Here is a 15,549-nt window from a genome sequence, read left to right as displayed (position 1 = left end):
GCAGAAACACAGGACGTAGCATTACATTATTAGAATGGGAAAAAGTCTGGACAAGGAATAATAAAATTACAAAATCAGCAAGCATATAAAGAAAATGCCTATAAAATGTTTTATAGATGGCATCTTTCGCCCTTGAGAATAGCGAAAATGTCTCCTAACATGAATCCGAATCGCTGGAAATATAAAAAGAAACAGGGAACATTCTTTCACGTGTGGTGGTCCTGCACTGAAGCCCAAGGATACTGGCATAGAATAAAAAAATGGTTAGAGGAAATAATGGCGGAGCAAATTGAATTAAAACCAGAATTCTTCCTATTGGGGATATTTAATAGACAAATTTCTAAAAAAGTCAAATATATAATACTGCACATTCTTACTGCAGCCAGAATAACCTTTGCACAGTGTTGGAAACAAGCAGATATTCCAACAGAGGAAATGGTTATTCAGAAGATAACAACCTGTGCAGAGATGGATAAGCTAATCTTAGCACTTAAGGAAAAAGAAACATCAGAATATTATAGAAGCTGGGAATGCTGGTATGACTGGATAGAACAAAAATAGAAAATATATTAGTAACAACGTAAAATGTAAAAGAGGTAGTAATTATATATTCGCAATAAGATGCAAATATATCACCAATATTGATAACAAACAAGGAACCATAGACTGTCGATAGTAGAATTGTTAGTTTTAAATCATTTTCTTTTTTCCTTTTTTTTCCCCTATGTGTTATGTATGTGTTTGTTTGATATTTTAGTTCTATAATCAATAGTTTGTTTTTTAAAAAAAGACCTCCAAGATCCCTTCTAACTCTGTTATTCTATTCTGTTCAGTTACTCAACTAACTTGTCAGCTCAGCTGACTTCATAGACGTATTGCTTGGCTTATTCTGGAGAAGCAGCAGGATATAAATCCAATAAATATATGTACGGTTGATACTAAGCATAGGCATTTGGTTCTAACTACAGCAGGTGTCAATCAAAGTCATCTAATTCACGCCTGAGTGAAGGAAAAAACTATTACACATGTAAAGCTAGGAAATCCGAAGTGACCAGATTTTTGTCACGTGGAAGAAATGCTACATACTTTGATGTGGCCCCAAATTAATGTCAATCATGCAGGTTGGAAAGGGATAGCAATTTTTTTTTTCAATTGCCACAGGTGTATAAATGTGATTACTCCAGTTTTTCAACCTAAAAAGAAAATGAAGGCGACTTAATTGGTTTTACTCATACATCATTCGCTTTACAACATGGCAGAAAACACACACAGCTCATAATCCTCGCAGCCGTTTTTGAAAGGTACTAAAACTATCACTTTTGACTATATTTTAAAAAAAAGCAAACCAACACACTAGTGCAGCCAGGTATGCATATCCTTTCTGTGTTGTGCGACAGTTTTACAAGGAGCCTCAGTTAAAAAAGAAAACTGTGTTTCCTTCTGGTTTTTAAACTGTGCTATTTTATCCGTGCATTTTCTTTCTTTTCTTCCTTGGTTGAGATAGGTGGCCCTACAAACTTTTTAAATAAACCCAACAAACAGGGTGGATTTGATTTAAATCAAGTCAATTTAAATTGTGATTAAAATCACTAGTAAAAAGGTTTGATTTAAACCAACTCAATTTAAATCACAACTTTTAGAGTAACTGTCATCTCTGTCCCACAGCAGCTCCTCCTCTGACCCTGTGTTGACTCACTGACAGTCCCATTTGGTTTAACGGGATGGCTGGTGATGCAGCAGTGATACAACAAGGTGACGGACATGGCAGGCAGTAGGTGAGTGCACTAACAGGCACTGCCATGATGGATCTGAAATGGCTGGTGCTCTTTAAATGTAAAGACTCATTCTTGCTGGTAGTTAGAATCTTTAATATTATTTGCAAACAAAATGAAGGTTTCCTATTTAGCTTGCGGAGCTTGGATTCATTGAATGAGTTTATGAAAAATGTAAATATTGCAGAATATACAGCCTCATGCTACATAACTAAGCTCCATATCATGCTGAATAAACTAAATTATTAATGTATCTTAAACAGAAAGTACCTTTAGATAGATTTTTACTCCAAAAACATTTTATTAAAATAAATTTGATAAAAATCAAAAAAATCTGGTTTAAATTTTTAAAAAATCCAATTTTTTTATTTTAAGGAACCATCAATTTTTATCCACCCTGCCAACAAATAAATAGTATCAGAAAACAGCCTCCAAAAAAAAAAAAAAGTCAGCCATTAATATAATGTGGATAGAATACTTAGAGAAGTTGTGTGACTTTCATTCATGAAAACTTAAAAGCCTATTTGGGGAGCATTTTCTAGTGTGGGAGAAGGCAAAGCTCACACTTTGAAGAGCTTTTGTAAAGAAAATGGGAGGCGTAGCATCTGAATTGGTTATTTTCCTCTTTGAGAAAAATTACCAGCTAGCAGCCTCTTAAAGTGGATTTGTTCTTGATGTTGCCACAACAGCACTGTATTGATTCGTTGTTCTGCACAAGGTATGCATGTATTATTAAGGCATTTCCAAATAAAACCCCCATTTTCATTTTGCCTTCTAAACCCATTTGTTGGAAGATATCTGATAGTTTAATTATTTCAGTAAACATCATCATGATACCAGGTACTGTAGTCCTTTACTTTGCAATTTTTCCTCAGCAATTGCAAACGTCCTGGTAATGAAAGCCACACAGTATTAATGATGCTGAAAATCTCTATGGAAAACATTGAAGGTTCAGCTCTTAACACCGTGCCAAAATTACGTGCGGGAAGACTTTTACTTTCTTTTTAATAACCTTTGTTTCTTAATTTAGTTTTGATTGGCTGTGAAATCCACAGTGGTACTTGAAGGCTTGCCATACTTTGCACTTCTGCTCTGAGAGTCACACAAACATGTATGTCCACCAGCAGGTGCCTCCAAGTTCTCCATATGAACTTTCCAGGAGCAAAAGGGATAATGCAACTATTGCAAATTGCATTGCTGCTCTACTTTATATTAGCCAACAGCAAATTTTCTTTTTTTATATGTCATTATTTCAGTCTTCTGCTTTTTGTGAATCACAGGTTAAACATTGGCAGCTTGCAGATAGTAGCACTTTATTCTTTACCTCTGCCAACCTCCCAGTCTCTTCTCTATAGTATCTTTCCTTTTAGAGATATATCTCAGAAAAAAACAAAAAATCCATATATGCCAACACCAAAATACAGTAGATATGGTTAAAAAAAGAGTTCCCCCCATCCACATTTTTTTTAATTTGAAGATCTGGAATTAGTAAGACCCATTAGGATCTTAAATTAACAGAGCTTTGGTTGAGTAGCATATTTTGTTTTATCCCAGTCTTTATCAAATCAATATATTTGTGCTTTCAGAATTTGCCTTATACTTTGCTTTATCCTAGAAGGTTACGTCTAACTAGCCCACTTTTGAACAGCAGGAACTTAGTTAGGATTCTTTCTGTTTTCCTGAAAAGCAGATAGAAATACTAGTTACATCTAGCCATGGGCTAGAATGATCTCATATGGTAAAAACTTGCCTGTGTGTATCACCCTAGATTATAATAAATACATACAGAACTCAGGAGAACTTTGAGTACAAAATTTCTCTCCTTAAATAACATAGCTGAGTAGACAACACAGTATGGATCTTGCTACAGTATTTGCCTTTCCTGGCAATATTTGCTGAATGAATTCCCTAACCTCTTTGTCACAGGCATAACTAAATATACCAAGATCATAAATGTAGATTACAATCCCCACATTTCACACTTTGTAGAGCCATTGTGCTCAAAATTTTAACTGGCAACTCAAGAATTAAAGAGGTGCCAGTCTCAATATATGTTGTATTAATGACCTCAGTTCATTCTTCCTGCTGAGGTACAACTTGGGAGTAACACAATTCTGCTTTTTTGAAGCCATAAGTACCAGAGACCCTAACAAAGGGTGCAACCTACCAGAAGGATTCCAGGCATATTTTAAAGAAAATGCAATCTATCATATCTAAATTGTTTAATTGATGTGATGTGGAATACTTTATATTATTTAAAAAAATATTGGGAAAGTTCCATGTTTGTCTTTCATATGAAACCATTCCTAAAAAGTTCAGGTGTCCAAAATTAAATAAATCACATTCCTTTCTACCAGATCAAATAATTTAGATAAAGTTTCCTTACATCAAACCAGACTGTAATTTTATATAGATCAGTATTATTGTCACTGGCTGATAGCTTTTTAACATAGAGACCTGTAAAGCATTATGTTCTACTTATGAACTAGTCTTCGACAAAAACACAAATTCCAACAGTTCTCCAAAAAAAACTTATTTCATATGTCATAAGTGTATGCCATAATTTAAATATAGTGGATCACAGATGACTGCAGTCCAGTAGGATATTCTGCTGCCTATTCCAAATGAAATGACTTAGTGCCGTGTCTAGTATCACTCTTGCAGAAATGTTACTCATCTCAATGAGGCTTCTGACTGAAGTGTGTGTGTGATACTCTGCTCTCAGAACATGACAGCGTACAGGTTGAGTCAAAACTGATGTACAACATGTTATGAGTAATCAATCTTTACAGCATTAACCCATGCAATTCCATTCCCTATTCTGTCCATTTCCTTTGCTTTTGTCCTAAGATTCTGAGGTACCGGTGGTTTAATATTGAAGTAGTTTAAAAAGCATGCAAACATAGTTTATAAAATTAATTATTATCTGCTTCACGATGGCAGATGTTAAATGACCATCTGAACTGCTGATTGCAAATAAATTAGGGAACGCATCTGGATTACATCTCCGCTCATTCTTTTAGCTTCTGAATCTTGAGAGCCCAGTCCTGAAGCAAGAATAATTTTGCAGATGTCAAGTCATAAATCTCACATGAAAGTGATAGTTATTTTAAATCACTAGATTACCATCCCCACCCAGAAAGGAGAATGCCCAAACTCTAATAATCCTGTAAGGGTTCTTCTTATGTCTACTGAGAATAGAAAATTTGTTGAAAGAACACGAATGGGCAGGAGGTACAAAAGACTATAGATTTAGTTACTAAACGGTGTTCAAACTTAGTAACTTGGAGATGGTGTACTGAATGTTTACCCTTTTTTATAATGTCAAAATGAGGCTTTTCCTTGTCTAGCTATTTCTGCCTTTGAGCTCTTTTCTATTTAGATTTGTTCATGGATTTCTCTTTTCTTTCCTTCCCAGTGTAACTTCTCCTCCTCACAAAATCAGTATCCTGAAGTTTATTTTTTCTTCTTCTATTCCTGCTTGAAGAAGGGAATGGAAATGCGTGTGGGAATTTGCAGATTTTTGTATGTTGAGAATGAGTTGTTTTGAGTACAAGAATGGTTCTTCTGTGTTTAAAACACTATTTGTTTTAAATAGAGATAGACGGAGAATGTGGGGGAGATTGTCTTAGTCTTGTTCTTCTACAGGTTGTATAAAACACAAATGCAAAAATGCATGCATACATATACGAAATACCACCTGCATACTTTTTATGAGGAAATGAAAACTCCAGGACTGGTTTCCCCTGGACTTGTCAATCTTGCTTTAACAAGATATGAATGCTGGACAGTGCACAGGCTTTTTGACTGAATCTGTCACTCCCCCCCTCCACCCCCGCATTTATTCTTTCAGAAGTATCACCCAAATTAGAGAGCCATCCTCCATTCAGTATGCAATATTCAGCTCATGTCAGAGAAGCACATTTCATACTTTGCAGGTAGAAAGAAAATAACAGGAACACATAATCAAATACTGTATATTTAAGGAAAAATGGTACATTTTTATCAGCTCTGAAAAACCCAACTGTTATAGCTACAGGTTGCTGGATTATTTTCCTAAAGGCCATGCAAATCCTGCAGAAGCCATTGTCTTAATATAAAATATTACCCAGCACAGTGCAGAATTCCAAAAAATCATTTATGGCTTAATTTTAAAAAAAGCTGAAAATACCGAAACAAATTTAACGTCCGATCTAATAACAATGCTTTTTGAGCCAAGTCAAAACTTTCACAATTATATAGGCCACAACACAAACTAAACAGATTTAAGTTAAATGGTAAGTAAAATTAAGTTGATATACACTTTGTAGGATTATTATAGGGGCAACTAATACTTTCCCTTCCAACTAATCAAAATTTAAAAATGTAACAATAACCTTTGTGGGAGTTCTTATGAATCTATGCAGTCATTTCAGGGCTTTCTGAGGCCTAAAAAAAAGCAGTAAAAGAATACCACTGACTCAAGAACCACTTTCCTTCATTCAACTAAATTTAAATTGACTACTTAACCCTTCAGCTTTAAAAGCTTCTTATGCTTCCTCTCTGCTGGAAATTTTTTAGTCCCGTGACAAAAAATGCTGTCCAGTCCTAAACTAAAGATGTTGGTCTTGATGCAGTGGACAGACATTATTCTGTTTCTCTGAGAGAGCTATGCTTTATGCTTAAAGATAAGATTTATACTTTTTGCCTTACCATTCCGCAGAAGGTCTCCGGTGGATTTCCACATGTTATATTAGGTGGATCCAGGTTTACTTTTACGTGTTTCATCATATCTATGGCTTCAGGCTGACAGGCTGTATAATCCCAAATCTTGTCTTCATCCATATAAATCTGTGTCTTGCACACATCATAATGTCCCCAAACTGAAGGATAATGTTGCATTACTGAAGACACAGTAACCCATAGGGCATGGAGAGACAGGAATCTTGACAAATACATCTCTATATCCTTTCGAGTGCCTTGACAGCAATCACCAATATGGAACTAAGTGCAGTCTTTATTATACATAAATATACATAGAGAGAGGCAACTTTATTGCAAAATATGTTCCAAAGGAGAGAAGAGCTTAAGTTACAATAACTGTGTTTTTAATTTTGGAAACTTTGGTGGAAGCCAAGCATATTATTTATTATACGTCGTTCAAAGCCAAGTGAAGGATGCTTACATTCCCAGGTGTTTCAGGACTTTTAATCACTTATGCAAATAATGTCCAAAACCAGGTACAATTCAGCAGTGTTGCCAGGCCTCAGCTGTACCGTCAATAATCCTGACCAATCCTCTTTTTTTCCGGCTCATGAGGAACAGACTGCCAACAGATGAATCAGCTGACGGACCAAAATGATGGGTATTTACAGTCTGTTTGCCATCAATCATTCTTTTCTTCTGGCACCAGCACCCTTTTAGAAACAATAAAAGTAAGAGTTACCGTTCCAGGATCAATGCAATAGAAAATATTTGAAATGTTGACATTTTAAGGGACTTGCTCAATACAAGGTAAATTGAAAAAAAACAATGGGGTAACCTTTACCGGAGGAACTTTGCTAAAATAAACTAAATGTCTAAATCACTCATCACCAAAATTATTTTGGCATGAGAGCTTTAATTCCGGTCTCATTTTCATCCATCCATCCGTCTGTCTGTCTGTCTGTCTATAGAACATTATTTTCCTCTTGTCAAAACCTGAGCCCAGCAGCAGCACCCAAACCAGTCACATACTTCATAGCCAAATTGGGGATACAATCCCCAGTCTACCAAAGGTGTCAAAAAAAAATTTTATTACAATGACAAAGGACTGACAACAACTTGCATGCTTTTCATCTCTTCAAAAGAAGACCTCTGAGAGCTCAAAATATCTGTTACACATCTCAGCTTTTGTTAACTTAATAAGTGATCTGATGAGCCCATTTCGGTCTCTTTGGATTTTTTTTCTCATTACTACTGGAAGAGCGCTGCTTTCGTTTAATTGTGTTTAATGACAAAGATAACAGTTGGCTCATTTGCAGCTGATAATAATAATTCCTTATATAGACTGGCTGTTATTATTTTAAAGTCCCTTTATGTGTCAATTTCCACAGGAGAAAGCAATCTTCTCAATCTACCTTCTGTGTTCACTGGAGCAGTATATAAAATGCTGGGTGATAATTTAAATGATAGAAAAGACACATCAAAGAAATTCTCACACTGACCTCTGTCAATTTTGCAAGGCATTTAAACACAAGGCATGGCTACTTGGCAGCCCGCAGGCTCAATCCAAGCTCAACACTTTCCTCTCTAACCAGATTTTAATTAAGCTGTGATAAAAGAACTTTCTACAGGGGTTCTCTCTTTCTCTCTCTCCCTCTCTCCCCTTCTGTACCAATGCATTTGTGCACATTTGTTTGAATTAATAACTATGCCACCTGAATTATGATAAATGTATTAAAGATGTTAACAATTTGTGAAATAACAGATCACTGGAATATACAGATTTTGGTTATATCAATCTAGAAGTAAATTCTAACAAAAACATTTGACAAAAGTATTGCAGCATCCTGGTTTTTTTAACTGCTTTAATATTATTAAAAAGAATGCAACATTTACTAAGTATTATTTTAGTCATTATTTAATAATAAGCCCTTTCTACACAATTACTGAAAAATAAGTGTGCAGTCAAATTACCGGTACTATATTCCTAACTGACATTTTAAGGAATCACACTAATTTCTTACTAAATTCCTACACATGGCAGAAAACATCTGGAAGCAATTGTGCTGTTTCCCCCAAACCAATATTTTCCCTGTTTGGTATCTGATGATCTGATGAGTTAAGAAAATGACTTAGGATATCACATGAATAAAAAAGAACACCACATTTTGATGACCTGTGCAGCACCATAGCTTGTGCCAAAAATGCCTACTTTCAGGCAGAGAGAATCTGGCATGCAAAGCGAATCTATAAAGAGGTTCCTTCTATTCACATATAACATTATCTTGCATCAAGAAACCAGCTATAGTTCTGATGCAGTGCCAACAGATGGCTGAATAATGTTTCCATAGCAAATTACAATAATTGCCTTATGGACACATGGAGTTTCCTATTTATTTCACAAACCAGTGTTCTGTGAGAAAGTTCAGCTTCTTTTCAGGAATGAGGTACACCACACTCCAGCTTAGGTAGCAAACTTAGGATTTTAAAGAGCTCAAAGATTCTTTTTTTAAAACTTTGTCATCTCCTTCTGCTTCAAGATATTTTTTACATTTTTTAATCTTACATACTGATCACCAACTTACATATGTGACTATCTGAAACAGGATTTGGTTCATTTCAAATGACTACTTAGACTGAAAGCATGCATTTTAAATTAATATTTATAAATAGAAATAGTTCCTTGCTTTGTACAATATGTTAACAAATTGCCAAGAACAGCATCTCATGAATTCCGAAGAAGTTATATATTTCTATACCATTTAATAGTGGTATTAAGTCCAATTCCTTCTAATACAGCTTTACTTCTGAGAAGCATATATTTTAACTACCTTCAATAAAATAATTGGAGACTCATATCAGATTGCAAATAGATGAAAGCAACAATCAAGATGGCAGAAGATTTGCACTAAAATGCAACATTGGTGCAAATGTTCTATCTAGAGTATATTCTTCCCCCAGATAATGAATTACTGTTGAAGCAAGTAAAAAGTCATGATTATGGTAATTACACAAAATTATAGAGTATAACACTGATCTCATTCAACAAGATGACAAGAGAAAAGTTGAAACCTTTGTGCAGGTGATTCGAGTATCAGAACATGCGACTGGCATGCTTGACAAGAAACAGCCAATTACAGCTTAAATTTCTGGCACTTGTCCAGGGTGTGATTAATAGTTTTCCATTACATTTCAGACATATTATTAATGTATTAAAAATATCATCGTTTGGCAAGAGCTAACGCAGCATAGCTTAGCAGTCGGCAGTATCTCATTATTAATGAGTTCTCATTGACAGAGGGAAGGATATTGGCTTGAAGATCATATGCCAAGGATCATGAGAATTTTTAATAACAGCAGAATGCACCTCATGTTGCATTTGTAGACTGCAACTCAAGAGATACAGATCTTCATTAAATAAGAGCATGATGAGATTTCTACACTTCAATGTAGAAATGTACTTGAATATTTTCACTTCCATCCTAAATGCATTTCCGTGGAACTGAATTTTATGTCAAGGCCATCCAAATAGTTATGACTGATATGGAGGTTTCTACTTGAGCTTTCTTAAGATCAAACTTTCAAGTTTGAACATCTAGTGTGACAAAGAAGAAGGATAAAGTAGGATTTTCTTCCAGATTTTTTTTCTTCTGTTCATATCTGATCAGTTCTAACACAAGTGTTAAAAACTGACAGAGGACTATTTTGCTAAATCCTCTCTAGCGTTATAACCTTTGCTTACCCTGTGATCACACAATCTGCTGTATGAAACTAGAGTGATCCCTAGAATCTATCCCCTCAGATTGAAGGAAAGGTGACTGCAATCCACTGGGGTGGGGAGGGGAATGGATTATGCTAACGACATTCAATGGAGTTCTGGCACACAGAGACCTAGAGTGTCCTTTATTACTGACAGCTCATCACACCTACAGAATTTTAACCCTTTACCAGTGCTTCTACAACCTAGCTTCCCCTTAGGGGCAATTCAGAGGACTGCTATTTAGTCTCACGCAAATCCTTGTTTACATATACCCGCTGACACCCCCGAACAATATCCCAGATGCAATTAACTGTGAAAAACAACCAACTTCCCATTCTGATTAGCAACTGCTGACAAATGAAGCATCTTGTAGTGATCTGGTCCCTGTAAATAGCATCCTTCTGTCTTTCTCTCTCACACACAGATCCACACCCACAGACGCGCAAAGATCATTGTCTCGTAATAGAAATTGGCACTAAGAAGCTGATTGGGTAGTTAATCAATAGAACTCCCCGGTGAGGACTGTCTCTTTATATATACAGACCTGTATTCTAAAAATAAAGTAAAGCCCCAAATAACAGTTTTGTATGTATTATTTGGAAATCTATCCTACTGTTACCTAAAGGAAAGGGCTACATTCAATTTGATTCGTGGATAATAATGTTAATAATGTTATACTTCCAAGCTTTTGTTAACATTATTATCCACGAATCAAACTGAATGTAGCCCTTTCCTTTAGGTGAAATAGTTTTTTTTTTTTTTTAATAGAGGCACATATGCACACATACCAGGAATCCACATAGCAATTAGTCAATTGTAATTTGAGGATTGTGTTCCAACCTCTGCTCTGTATGAATTCCGGCTGAATTTTCCTAAAGACCAACAGTAATAATGCTGTAAACACAATCCAGAACATAACTATCATTCCACACAGACACCTCTCTTTAAATGCTTATTTATACATACATACATACATACATACATACATATATACATACATACATACACACACATACATGTGCACACACACACACGTAATACAAAATTTCTGCATTTAAAGCCAACTTACATAAATGCTAAATTAGTTTGCTGAACAAATGAATACAGGGCGATATGAATATGTGCTTTATGCCTTCAGGCTTGAAATAATGTTGAATCCATTCAGGTAAGTGGTGGGGAGGACTTCCAATTATCTAGTCAGACCAAGTTATTTTTACAAATTTGACTGATGGAAAATATACCAATCTTCTCCTCAGGACGTCCATCAGGTATTACACTTCTGACTTTATTTTTTTATTTATTTGATTTGATTTTTCTATCGCTTACAAGATAATAGGTATAAATATAAACATGAGTAAGAATACAAGAAATAGGTACGAATAAATAGGGACAAAAGGACAGGGACGGTAGGCACGATTGTGCACTTATGCATGCCCCTTACAGACCTCTTAGGAATGAGATGAGGTCAATAGTGGATAGTTTGAGGTTAAAGGAGTGGGGATTAGAGGATGTAACAACAACTTGTAGCAAGCGAGAAGAAGAAAGACAAGGAAGATTTACTATAAAAATAGAAGTGTGAGTCATACTTATCCTGTGGCAGACAATTCCAACTTTCTCTTGCCTGCAGCAATACAAGGAAAGGAAACCACACAAAAAATGTTACCAATTGTGGCACATCACTAATATTCAAAAAGCAGAACGAAGGCTGAATCACCGGCTTTCACTTCAAGGCAGTATTCGTATTAGTTAAGTTTCAGGAACAATCCCTGGTAATCCCTATCTCTTCACAAATCACCTCTCCTCCTTTAACCACAGGTCCTTTCTTTAGAAATGTCAGGTTTTCAATGGCATAATGAAATTACCTCTCAAATACAGAAGGAAAGCACCTGCAATTACAAGTCCACCAGCTTCCCTGTGTCACAGTAGTAAATCAGCCGTGGTACCTTCTGCATTGGATAACTTCCTGTATCATTCTTGGGTGTTTTCCCGCCAAATTTTAAGCAGTTAATGGTATACAAAGAACCGAGTATCAAAGAGCTGAGAAGTCCCTGTCTTGCAAACAAGAAATTCTGCATTTTGGTCTTGAAATAACATTCCTGGTTATGATTTACTTGTGACCACAGCCACAAAATGAGCATCCATCTATTATGCCAAAGTGTGCTGCTGACATATTTTTCAGGCAGGACCCAAACTCTTTCAAAATGGTGTCATTTGCTGAGCCAACTTTCTAAGACAGGGAGTTTTTAAGTTACCCTAAAACTCTTCTTCCATTGTGGACATATTTAATCTTTCTTCTTTGTTAATATTTAATATTTCTTCTATGATATAAATGACACTTATTTCTGGTGGAACTGTAAAAAGCATTCTGAGTCAACTGCATTTGACAAAGTCAAAAGAACAGATTTGCTGCTGATAATAATGCCCACATTTTATTCTCCTTTTGAAAGAAATGTAATTGGAAAACGGAAATACCAGGAAAGAAAGGCTAATATGAGAAGCTATTCTTAATTGTCAACTACTTCTTGCATTAAGCCTCACAAATTATAAGCATTAGAGCTGTTGAATATCCCTTTCCATCATCTGGTGTTTTTGAAGGACTGGATACATTTCTTCTTTATCAAATCCGACTGATATTTTAGATCTGAATTAAGGACTGAGATAACACAATCTTCTCCAGTATTTTGCTGTTGTATTTTGTATCCTATTTTTCTTTTCTCCTTCAGGGAAAAAAAAAAAGCTGTATTTGCAGAAACCCAAACAGGAAATATCATCCCAAGCTATAGGCCATTCTATTCAAAGGCCGTCTATTTATTCCTTGTTGCCTATCATATATTCTGTAACTATTTTTTAGTTTAAAATTGTTTTTAAAAAATTACTAATAAAAGTGAGCCCTCAGTCTTCTTTAAATGCAGTTATTATACAGTTCAGGAATTCATGGACACATATGAAGATGCACTACTGCCTGTAAAACTAATGGATTTATAGCTTCGTTGCTTGGAAGGAAAAGATGCCACTTTTATACCATTCCACATATTAGGGATATAAAAAAGGGACACACGTCTCTTTCTAGGGATAAAGGCTTTGAAATCCCCGCTGGCATTTTTTTTTTCTTCCGCCTTTTTGCCGAAGTACCAATCGGAGTGTCTCCCCTGTGGAAAGACTTCCAAATGAACGCTAGAGGGCGCAGTTTCTATTTGTATCTAAGTTTTATCTCCTTTTTCTCTTCTAAAATCTCGTAATTGGTTATTGCGAAGGGGGAGGAGGAGGAGAAGATGCAATAAAATCACATTAATTGTGCAATAACTCTGTTTGCAACAGAGCGATCCCTGTAACAGGCAAGGAGTCTACACAGGGTTATCAATTGTGAAGGGAGTCAAAATTCCAAAGGGTGGATGGATCAATGAATGAATGAATGAATGAATACAGTATATATGCGAACCCAAGCCGGGCGACTCGCTTTCTCTCTCTTCTCGGTTTGAATTTTTAGAAAAATCTCAAAGGCTCTTAATGCCACCGCCCGATCACCTTCCAACCCTCTGGGGCGGGTTCATCTCATGCTGTCCTAGATAGAGATGAAGGGCTCCAGCGGAGTTTCGTTTTTAAGGCAGCCAAGTTTCCCAGGGCACCTTCCCAACTCTTCCGATCCCATCCCGGGAATCTGGAAAGAGAGTCAAGTGCGGAGGCCCGTCTCAGAAAGTTTACTGTCCGCCCCTTCAAGAACCGCACCCGGAGGGAGGGCCGAGAGAAAAGCCGGTTGGAGACGGAGGGGCGCGGGGGGGGGATCAGCTGGGTTACTCACCGTCTCGGGCCGATCGCTGCGTTTTGCCGAAACCTGGGAAGCAACCCCACCGCCTCCGCCTTTGCTCTGGACCCTGGATGGCAGCGCTGGCTGTTGCCGGCTTCCTTCTTTCCTTCCAGCAGCGGCGATGTCGGTGGAGGGGTGGCGGGGGAGGGAGAGAAGAAGACGGCGGCTGGTTCGGCCGCCCCTTTTCCTCCTTTGCCGCACCCGCTTTAGGCGACAAAGTTGCAGCCCGCGGCGAAAGACTTCCGCGGGGCGAGTCGCGAAGCAAAGCCCCGAAGCCCAGCTGGAGCCACCCGGCGAGCGGACGAGCCGCGCTTCTTTCGCGCGCCCCCTTGGATTTAGCCACTCCTCTGGCGCTGCCCCTTTGGAGATGGGCCCGGTTGGGCTGGCGACGGGGCGAGAGTCCTCCCCGAACTGGGGGTGGGGGGGGAGTGGAAGAGAGAGAGAGAGAGAGAGAGAGAGAGAGAAAAAGGCAGGGATCGGACCAGAGGGAAAACTAGGGCGGCTCAGGAGGTGGCGGTGAGGACCGGGAAAGAGGAGGTCTCGGTCGCTTCTTCTAGCCGTCCCGCTCCAGCCCCGCCTTCGCCCTTCCTTGTGCCGGGCTCACTTCTTGGCATTCAAACTTTTGACAGGGAGGCGCGGTGCGATCGCGGGTTGCCTGCCGGCCGCGGCAGCTCCGGGTGGCGCGGCGGCTGCTGCTGCTCCCGCGGCGGCGGCTGCTGCTGGGGCTGAGGGATCCCCTCAGCTTTCATCGTTTTATTTTCCGATCGCCGAGGGTGAAAAGGAGCGCGGGAGGCAGTCAAAATCCCCGCGGTTAGCCTGGAAGACCGCGGAATTGCCCCCCTTTTTTGGGGATTGGTTTTTGTTTTCGCCGGCCAGGATCGAAGGGGGTTTCCCGGGCGGCGCTCCGGTTAGAAAAGTCCATCGGGGGAGGGAGGGAAGAAGAAGCAGGCACCCCCCTCCTCCCCGTCGGCGCCGAGCCTGTCCTTTCTGGGCAGCCAATTCTCCCTTTATAGACCTCGGCGGCAGGAGCTTCGCGGCGCTCCCTCGCCCTCGCCGCGGCTGAGAGGAGCTCGCAAACTTAAGGACAGGAGGCGATTAATTGGGGAGCGGGAGGGTGGAGGGGTGGGGGAGGATTGGGAGAGAAGCAAGCGCGGGAGGGGTGGCCCTGCCGCTTCACTTCAAAGCGATCTTCTGCAAACTGCCAGTAGAGTAGAAGAGATGGCAAAGCTTATACTACCTCCGGAGCGGGAGCGCTCCGAGCGGTCCTAAAGCCGAGGGGCTCCTGCTCCGAGGTAGCTCCAATCTGCCCGCGCCCCCCCTCAAAAAAAAAAAAAAAACAACCCAAAACAAAACACAACAACTCCACTCCTGACGCTCCGCTTAGCAAGTCTCCGGTGTCTGCTTTGCCCGTTTTAGGCGATCGTCTTAACAACCCGTAACGTTTTGACTTCGACTCCTCCAAAGGAAAAACCTATCCAGAGGTTGTGTGGTGCCCCAACTTCAAAAACCTTGGACCTTCGGTAACCATG

The 15,549-nt window shown here is 38.7% G+C and overlaps 1 protein-coding gene across 8 annotated transcripts in view; it reads right to left on the bottom strand.

Annotated features, from left to right (window-relative positions):
* Positions 1 to 15,215, bottom strand: part of NTNG1 (netrin G1) — a 261,099-nt gene extending 245,884 nt beyond the window's left edge. For 7 of the 8 annotated variants that reach the window (XM_087930280.1, XM_087930276.1, XM_087930275.1 and 4 more), the window contains exons 1-2: positions 14,015 to 15,215; positions 6,465 to 7,168 (exon numbers count right to left, since the gene is read on the bottom strand). In XM_087930280.1, the coding sequence (XP_087786406.1) occupies positions 6,465 to 6,710 (246 nt within the window). In that variant the 5' untranslated portion in view covers positions 6,711 to 7,168; positions 14,015 to 15,215. Of the gene's footprint in view, positions 1 to 6,464; positions 7,169 to 11,801; positions 11,837 to 14,014 lie in introns of all 8 variants that reach the window. The other variant, XM_087930274.1, reaches the window with a different exon arrangement.
* Between the last annotated feature and the right edge of the window lie 334 nt (positions 15,216 to 15,549).

The sequence above is a fragment of the Pseudonaja textilis genome, chromosome 3 (genome assembly GCF_049901715.1).
Source record: "Pseudonaja textilis isolate UNSWEBS1 chromosome 3, rPseTex1.2, whole genome shotgun sequence".
In the NCBI taxonomy this organism is placed as follows: Eukaryota; Metazoa; Chordata; class Lepidosauria; order Squamata; family Elapidae; genus Pseudonaja; species Pseudonaja textilis.
Note: the sequence above shows the minus strand (reverse complement) of the source record. Positions and strands in the feature narration are given on the sequence as shown.